At 37.7% G+C, this 9847-nt stretch overlaps 1 protein-coding gene across 1 annotated transcript in view; it reads left to right on the top strand.

Moving 5' to 3' along the window:
* The first annotated feature begins 243 nt into the window (after positions 1 to 243).
* The window catches only part of GLRB (glycine receptor beta), a 74944-nt gene continuing 65340 nt past the window's right edge, over positions 244 to 9847 (top strand). Inside the window, exons 1-2 of the mRNA XM_039479214.2 lie at positions 244 to 388; positions 2065 to 2215. Coding sequence (XP_039335148.1) covers positions 2094 to 2215 — 122 coding nt within the window. The 5' untranslated portion in view covers positions 244 to 388; positions 2065 to 2093. The remainder of the gene's footprint in view (positions 389 to 2064; positions 2216 to 9847) is intronic.

The raw sequence follows: 9847 nt of genomic DNA, 5'->3' as shown, positions 1-9847 counted from the left end.
CCGCGCTCCCGGACACCGTCATTCCCGCCCTTCCCCCCAACTCCTTCAGTCCCCCAGGAGTGAGGGGGACACGCTTCTGCTCGGTGACCCCTCCGATGCCCGGAGGGGACGGCGCCGTGACGTGGCTCTGCCGGGACAGCTCTTCCCTCCCCCCGCCGCAGCCGTCAGGTTCCCGCGCGACCCGCGCCGTCCCCGCAGCGCCCCCGAGCGCGGCGCGCCACAGCGCAGGCTCCGCGGCCAGAGCAGGCGCGTCAGCCGAGCTCGCGGCGGCGCGGGCGGCCGGGAAAGCCGCCCCCTCTCGGCGCCCGCCGCACCCCCCGCAGCCACCGCCACCTCGGCCCGGAGCCGCACGATCTCGCCCGGCGGTTGCGGGCAGGGGCGCCTCCGGGTGAGTGCCGGGAGCCCCACGTAGGCGGGGAGCACGCGGGGTGGGGCGGCGGCGGCGGTCTGGGGGCGGGAAGGGACGCCTCTGCGCGAAGAGCGGGTCGTGCCCGGGGCGGCGGGGCGCGGGGAGCACTGCGGCGTGCGGGGGAGGAGGCGCGCTGCGCTGGCGGAGAGGGGCCCCGCTGCGGTGGCGCCCGCGGAGACGCCCGGGTGGAGGGATGCAGAAGGCCGGGGTAATGAGGGATGCAGGGTTGGCCCGGAGGGCTCCTTGCGCTGTTTTGTGTATGAGGATCCTCCAGTCAGTGCAGCTGTCCCCCTTGAAAAATTGGGGGTGAGGACGGAGCAGAGTGTTGAATGTCTCTGTCGCCTCCTTCGAACCGTTAGGAGGGCCCGGCCCTCCTTTTAGGGGGGTAGGGGCAAGGATGTGAAAGTGGGAGAAGTACCTGCTGCGGGGGGCAAAGGTGTCTGGAAGCAGGTGCCGCTGTCCGGTGGGGGAAGGGAGCCTCCAGTGCTGTAAAGTTGCCAGAGGAGAAGAACCTTGTGTTGTTGCTGTTGGTCTGATGAGCCCCCTCTCTTGTCTCCAATTTAAAGTATCCAGGGAGAAGCCCCTTTGGCTTGCCTCGAATGTGTGTGAAAGAGAAATAGGAGGGGAAGAATCCTGGAGGGAAAAAGATGAAAAACAAGTCAGAGGGAGAAGCAAATTTATGAGCAAGAGATGAGAATTAAGTTAGCGTTGAAGAATATGACAGGTCTTTTACTCCGCAGAAAACAATGAAAAAGTAATTTATGTTTAGAAATGAAGGAGGCAGAAGAGGTTGAACTTCTCTAGTGTCAGTAGACGCTTAACTATTTTTTTGTTTATCAGACTCTCTGGCAAGAATATAATTCTGATTTGAGCATGAAACATGTCATTAAAATATGGCTAGGATGATAATTTGAAAAAAAAAAAGTACATCACTTGTTGTTTTATTTCATATAATGTTACTAGAATTTCTGAAGTTACCTTTTTGATTATAAATGTTAGTAGCCAATAAGTAGGGAAGCTTTAAAGCTAACTTAACAGGCACCTTTTTAGGACGAAAAGGTAGCTTGCCAATTTAATATGTTTAAATAAAAACACAATGAATTTAGAATGTGAAACTCTTGGATGCTAATTTTTTCTTTCACTTTTCAGCTTTTTAACACTTAGAATTGTCTTGTGCTTTAAAATAGATTGTTTTTGAAAAAATATACATACGAATTTCAAACAATATAAAAATTAAAAAAAAATACTGCCAGTGTACTAGCCCAAGATAATCATTTTAATGCTGTGTTAAAGCATGCTTCCAGAGGCTTTCAAAACATATTTTGATATACTGTGCAATTCAATATCAATTTACAATTTCGTGTAGCTATAGAGTCAGAAATTTTACACAGTAACCTATGATATCTCTTTGGGATCTTGTTTTCTATGTGCCATTATTTAAACTGACTTTTACTGCTATATAAAAAAGACTTTACAACTTCTATATAAAAATGCTAAATATATTGTGAAGTATTACCATGTAGGACTGAGCAATGAGGATTTGATGTACAAATATACTTACCCTTTGGGTATGATTATACTCCTTACTTAAAGGGACAGTCATAGAGTTAGCATTTGCTTCATAAATGTAAACATTTTCTTGTTCTCTCTTGTAGATCGATCTTCTGAAATTTAAGTTTTCAAGATGAAGCTTTTATTGGCAACTGCCTTTTTAATTTTAATTTCCTTGTGGGTGGAAGAAGCCTATTCTAAGGAAAAGTCTTCAAAGAAAGGGAAGGGGAAAAAGAAGCAGTATCTATGCCCATCGTATGTTCTTCATGTCTTATATTCTTATATGGAGAAATGTTATTGCATGTTTTATAAAAGTAAGAAGGTTTATGAAGACACATATCAACAAAACTTTTCATATCGGAATACATATCCATCTGTTTCATAGATAGAAAATGATAGGGTGAAGAGAGATTTAGAATGTGAGAATTAATTCCCAGTGTTCAAGGTAGTTTTATAGTTGTTTTTTTAAATCATGACACGGGTTTATATAATTTTTATATGTTGTTTACAAAAGTAGGGAAAAGTCACTATTTCTTTCTTATGCTAAATATGCAACTTTAATTGGATGCTGATATACTGTGTTTTGAACAAATGTCAGTTCAAAAAGTTTTTTTTTTTTTTTAATTCCGAAAACACTTAATAATTTTCCTTTTGTTTCTTTCTTTCCTTTTCTTTCTTTCTTTCTTTTTTTTTTTTTTTTAAGATGGGATTTCACCATGATGGCCAGGCTGGTCTTGAACTCCTGACCTCAGGTGATCCACCCACCTCAGCCTCCCAAACTGCTAGGATTACAGGCGTGAGCCAGTGCACCTGGCCAATATTTAATAATATTTTATTTAAAAGTCAGATAAGTAAACTGTGATCTTAAAGTCTGTTTATATGTATGCATGGCAAAGGAGATTCATATGATAGATCAATTTTCTATTTTAATAATTGTAAATAAGTAATATTAGGAAATTAGGATTTTTGTAAAAAGCAGGTCATGAACTTTGAAGTTACTTGAAAAAACAAAATCAAAATCCAACACAACCCCCACAGAAGACAAAGCTTTGTCACGTGGAGTCTTTTTTTTTTTTTTAAATGCAGTCTTGCTCTATTACCTAAGCTAGAGTGCAGTGGCACAGTATCGGCTCACTGTAACCTCCATCTCCCGGGTTCAATTGATTCTCCTGCCTCAGCCTCCCAAGTAGCTGGGATTACAGGCATCTGCCACCACACACAGCACATTTTTGTATTTTTTAATAGAGACATGGTTATGCCATGTTGACCAAGCTGGTCTCCAACTCCTGACCCCAGGTCATCTGCCCGCCTTGGCCTCCCAAAGTGTTGGGATTGCAGGCTTGAGCCACTGTGCCCTGCTGAGTCTTTTTTCTTTTTAATAGGAAAGATTAACATTACTGGTGAATGAAAGTAACACAGAGCAATTGTACAGTATATAAGCAAATAACTTTCTCAAAATATAATGTGTTTTTAGGTAATAATGCAATATATGCAGTGATTTGGAATAAAAATTTTCTATTACAGGTAATCTTCAATTAATGTTTCTCAAATGTAATATTGATCATAGATAACATTTTATTTTATTCCACCATCATTATTATTTAAATATATATTATTATAGTTTTACAGATGTCCTGCAAGAGATAAGTTACATTTTGGGAAGTATATTTTGTAAAGAAAGGACACTAGAAGTGGTATTTTTTAATAGTTGTTTGTGTGAATTTGTGAGAGTAAAATTCTGGAGACAGTATCATGATCCACATAACGGCTAGCATTAAATACAGCTCCATTTTAAGAGCTATCTCCCGATATTCCCCCTTAATAATTCTGCTTATTCTAGTGCTACAGGACAGTATAATGTCAGTGTCCAATTTTTGGGTGTATGACACAATGGCCTTGAATTATGTTTGTGTGTCCCCTTTTGGTCATCTGCCCAGCTGCGTATGAACTGAGAACAATGGAGGCAGGTTCTATGAACTGAGAACAGTGGAGGCAGGTTCAGGAATAAACACAATCTACAACCATCTACACTGTTACAGTTTTTGTGCAACAAGTTGGAGATGAGCGTTTTAGGGAACTGGACGTTGTAAGGCCTTAGTCTTCCCAAATGAAAGGACATTCATGTTTTAGGTATTCTTTATATTACCTTTTCTTTGATTAATGTTGGCATGTTAACACAAACTGTTGTCTATGTCTTATAGTCACAGTGATTCTATATATGGAATCAAGCCATCTTGGGTTTCTCTATATGAGGAAGCAGATAAGGCTCTTGTTCTCCCCTGTACACTCACCCCCACCTTACATCAAATATCATAATGATATTACTCTGAAGATAGCAACAGCAAGTCTTATGACTACCATATATATTAAGAGAGAGTGTTTTGGAGCATGTTCTATCTCTTTTCAGAACTATGTTATTAAATAGCCTTATGTGTAGACTGTATATACTTACGGTGTTTATTATTATTTAAGACTCATTTTTGAAGTTAAATTTAGTAAATAAAGAGTATAACAATAAGAGTTCTCTTTTGATGAATATGATATCTTCAAATTGGAAGGCCCAACATATACCTGTTAAGCCCATATCTCAATATTTTAGATATGTTGAATAATTAACTGAAATTGCATCTTTGAATTTTTACATTATAGGCTTTTAAAAATAATTATGAGACTAGATAAAACCTTATTAACAGTTGCAAAGGGATGCTGGCAAAAGTCTGGCTTGTTATAAAGTGGATGTACCTTGGAAAGTTAGAGTTGTATATTTTTCGTTTGAGCATTTTATTAAGAATTACGATTTGATTATCACTGAATTAAGAACTTCAGAAGACTAGGGTTGTCCCTGACTGTGATTGGGTCTATTGTATCAAATTGCTTCCGATATCTTAATTAAGAATTTGAGCTATAATAATGGGCTGTGAAAGAATATGCAAATCGTATGTATCTTAGAGAATGATCCAGTTTGCTCAGCCTATGTAAGTTGCTTATTTATTAAACATCTTGATTAAGAGGACTGTTTAAAATTACAAAACCCAGAAATTAACTACAGACTACCCTGATACTCATCAGGATGGTGAAATTCTTGCCTAGTGGTGTTTTCATTTATTTGCGCTTTTGTTTTTTTGAGTAGAGCCGATGAAGCAATGTGGGTGCATATATATAAGCAGTCCGTGTGCAGCAATCCGGAGTGAAATCTTCCACTTCTACTGTTACAACATTTTTCCCCAAGACTGTAAATAGAGGAAAAATGTTTTAAAATTTAGGGGAAATGAAAGACTTGAGTTCCTTGATATTCTAAGATTTATTATTGATGCTGAGCTTGAGTCAGATCATCAAATTTTCTTGGCCTCTTTGCTGTTCCTTTTTTTAATCTGTATTATTTTCAGATGTGAGAAAAATGGTAAACTGATGTGATTATCTGTTGTTTTTTTGATATATAAGTGAAGCATTAGTACCACATTGACAAAGTATCTGATAAATTTGCTTCCAAAAACTTAGAATTTTCGTATGTATTAACAAATAAGAAATAAACTTTAAATTAATAAAATTTTTTAGATAAGTCCTTGGACAGTTACCTTTTTATTTTACAGCTAACATTTGACATTGCCTTTAAGCTTTTGGTCTTTCCTCTGATTATCTATTCTGCCTGAGTAGAAATCCATGGTTGTAGTTATCATCTACTCACTGTTAACTCATGAGTCGATGTACAGCTCAGACCTCTCTAAAGAGTGTCTCACCCATACATCCACCATTTCAACCTGACTGTCCCATCATGAACTCAAATTTACTTGAAATGATAAAACCTGAACTCAGAATCATGCGAATAATACAATGAATGATCACTGAGAATGGTGAACTCCTCACCAGATGATACCATTGCCACCTTTACCATTCATGCTAAAATCCTGGGGATCACCTTAGACCATCTCTTTCTACTTAGGTTCTCAAATTCAGTAGTCACCGGAACTCATCGATTACCAGCTCTGGAATATGTCTTAAATTTTTATTCCCGTGTGGGACGTTGCTTTAGTTACTCCTTCCCACCCTCTTGGTTGATTCCTTTTTAGTCTTCCTGCTTCTTATCTTCCTCCCTTGATTCACCCTCCACACTGACCATACTGTGCATTTTCCAATAGTTTCCTGCGTCTAGTCAAGTCATGTCAATATTGAGAGCACTTTAAGGACTCCATAGTGTTCTGGATAAGGTGGACATTTGTTAGCTCCACACACAAGGTTCCTGATGAACTGGCTTCTGAAGCCTCTAGCAGTATCTTCCCCAACGGGACCAGTGCCCCTGCCTAAGCCTCATGTGGTCAACTCTCATACACTGTGCTCTTTCACATCTCTGCAAGGGATTTTCCCTTTCCCTAAAAGGCCAATGCTTTTCTTCTTTTTTAGTTAACCTGTGTTAGTGGTCCCATCTAAATTCATGGCTGTAACTACCACTTCCTGTTGGTTTCTGTGTCTGTATATAGAGCCCGTACCTCTCTGAAGAGCACCATACCGATATTTCCAACACTTTAATCTGACTGTCCTGTAATGACCTCAAACTTAACTCAGACTCAAACCCTATTGTCTTCTTTGGGAAACGTTTCCTAATCCTGACAGTGAAATTTAGGTAATTACTTTCTGTGCCTCCAGAGTTCCCTAATTGCCACTCATGTTTATAATACAGTATGGTAATTATTATAATTGTCTTCTTTCCCCACTAGATTGTAAGCTCATTGAGAGCAGTGTCTTGATTAATAAGCTCATGGAGAGCAGTGTCTTGATTAACCCAATCAGCAGAGAGTAACAAAGCTCCTGGAACATATACATATAATAAAAGTTTGTTTAATGAAGTGAATAAAAACATAAAGATCTTTGACTATCTCTTATTAAGTCATTATATCTGGATTTTTTTAGGTTACCTGAAATGGACTGATACTATCCCTGTGGAAAATTTAGAAATAAGGTCTCAATATTAGGAAAACTAGGTGAGTTAGCAACTGGGTAGTTAGTGGAACATCTTCATTCTGGGTTATGTTACCTAGTTTGTTTTTGGCCTCATCATAGTCAATTATTTGTCAATGACTGAAATAAAACTAGACAGAAAAAAATCCAAACTGAGGCTATGTGATATTGGGACATGTAGTGAATATATGAGACATAATTAGGATTCAATCTGATCTTGAAGGGCTAAATGAGATACATCTAACACTACTGAAGAATAAATTGCACTTTGGTCTAGAAGCCACTCACACAAGTATAGGATGAGGGAAGACATAGGTTGGCAGAGTAACTTTGGGAAAAAATTTTACATAATTATCAGACAAATGAATAGTTATGTATTTTTATACATACATGCAATTTAGTATTTTAAGAAATTCTTGAAGTTAACATATTCCTAACATGAAATTAGCAAAACAAAAACTATTTTGATAGTAAAATTATTTTACTAATTTTGTTAAGTAAATTGCTTAATAGAAGTATTTAAAGAAAGGGTAACAGAGGTTTCTATACTGTGTTAGTACAGAAAATATTTTCAGAAGAGAGAAATAAGAATAGTAAAAGTAATTAAAATCATGTCATATTAGAAAGAGCTGAAGGAAATGAGACACTTGAAAATTGTCTTCAAAGTTTTAAAAAACTGATGGTGATGAGAAAGTAGACTTTGTTGCTTGGCACCAAAAATTAAAAGCAGTACTAATAAATAGAAGCTTCAGGGAGGGCTATTTTCAGCTCCAAGTTAAGAAGAACTTTCTAAGAGTTCTACCTAGATGTTATTGATTGGGAAGGGAGGTAGTGAAGTTCCTGGTAACTGGAGGTACGCAGGCATGTGGGATAATTACTTGGTGGGTATATTATAGAGAATGTTTGAGCATTAGACAGGCGGTTAAACCAAAACGTGATATAATATGATTTCAACTTGTGAGATTTTTAAGATTCTGTGATTCTCATATATAGTATTTGATTACAGCCTTATCATTATCCAATAGCAAAATGACCCATAGAGAATTGTGTTTTTAAAATTTTATCTTGATCTATTTATTTGAGTATATCTTTATTTTGGGGGAATTGACTTAGAAAGCTCTACTACCAGAGATAATATATCTTGGTGATGTGTTAATAATAAGCATTAAGAAACTTACTATTAAGGCTTGAAATTTCATGAATAACAAGATTTTTTAAAAACATTTTTTTCAAACCCAGAAAAGCTTTTCTCTTTCGTGACCGTAGTTTTAGCTGTAAGAGGAAATATGTCAAGATAGTTTTCAAGAAATTATGAACACAGGATAACAAATGTAATGTGTTAATCAATGCCTGCCATAATTTATAAGGCATAGTTATATGGATTTATATTTGTAGTTACATCATATATGAAACTAGAAATACAATAATATACTTTCTGATTTTTTGATTGAATAACAGTAATTAAAAAAACAGAACTACCTCAAAATGAAAGTGAATATTCTTTGCCATTTCTTTTTTTTCTTTTTTTTTTTTTTTTTGAGATGGAGTTTGGCTCTTGTTACCCAGGCTGGGGTGCAATGGCACGATCTCGGCTCACTGCAACCTCTGCCTCCTGGGTTCAGGCAATTCTCCCGCCTCAGTCTCCCAAGTAGCTGGGATTACAGGCACGCGCCACCATGCCCAGCTAATTTTTTGTATTTTTAGTGGAGACGGGGTTTCACCATGTTGACCAAGATGGTCTCGATCTCTTGACCTCGTGATCCACCCGCCTCGGCCTCCCAAAGTGCTGGGATTACAGGTGTGAGCCAACGCGCCTGGCCTCTTTGCCATTTCTATTTTTGCTCATAGCAGAAATAATAAGCACTTTTTAATAGTGAACTTGGCCAAGCTATACAAGCCCTTGTCACCTACTACATTATTTTTGCCACCACTGAGTTAGGGAAACTTCTATCTTTTGTTGCAGACTGTTTGAATTCAAACATTTGATAGCTTACAGTAAGTGCAGCTAATATGTTTGAAATTTGCATTTGAAATCTTACCTCTTTTCTCCCATTTTGACCCATACTTGTATCTCAGGTCCGGGAGCTTAATAACAAGCCCATAAGTGTTGAGGGCTGCTATTATTTATAGTGATATTAGCATGTATTATCCTACCTTCTAAATTATCTTTCCTCCAAGCTGTTGGCAGTCTAGCGTTAAAAAAATTACATAAATAACTTTTAACTTTTGTTCTTGTTCTCTGTGTCTATTGAGAAAAATGTGATTTCTTTCTGTTAGTTTTTGCATTAACTAAAAATTGTGTGTGCATATGTAAATGGTTTGATGCTGTTTATGAGATTTTTTTTGCCTCCTTCAGAGAGAGATTGTACCATTGAATGAAACCTTTTTTGCACTTCAGTTTGTATGTACTAAGAAGGGTAGATTACTATTGAAAAATCAATGCCATGACACGTTGCCAGGGTATTATATTAGCCATCTTCCTATTCTAACTCTTTTATCTTCTATTCATTAATATAATAAATTGGTTTTAGTTTAATTCCAGTTTCTTCCTAGTGGAAATAGTCAAGACAAAGACATTGGCCAAAAGATGAAAGGGGGGTTGGAAAAGGATATCGATAATCTGTAAAATGGATACTATTGAAAATTACCGGTGTTATTACTATTATGTATCGAGATTGAATTTTTTACTGATGTTTAGTTATGTATTTTCTTATTACCTGTTTGAACAATTCAATTTTAATGGCATGATGTTATTTTGCTATCAATCGAATTGATCTTTTTTCAGAAAGAAATCAGCATCCTTATTATTCCAGTTACCCAGGCATGAAGCTTCAATGGAACCTAACATACTCTTAAGATGATCGTCTATATCTGCCATGTTCAAGTTTTTCTTCATTGCATCTGCTCTTAGACCATTCTTTTCTTTTCTTTTTT

This window comes from Saimiri boliviensis, chromosome 3, assembly GCF_048565385.1.
Source record: "Saimiri boliviensis isolate mSaiBol1 chromosome 3, mSaiBol1.pri, whole genome shotgun sequence".
Classification (NCBI taxonomy): Eukaryota; Metazoa; Chordata; class Mammalia; order Primates; family Cebidae; genus Saimiri; species Saimiri boliviensis.
Note: the sequence above shows the minus strand (reverse complement) of the source record. Positions and strands in the feature narration are given on the sequence as shown.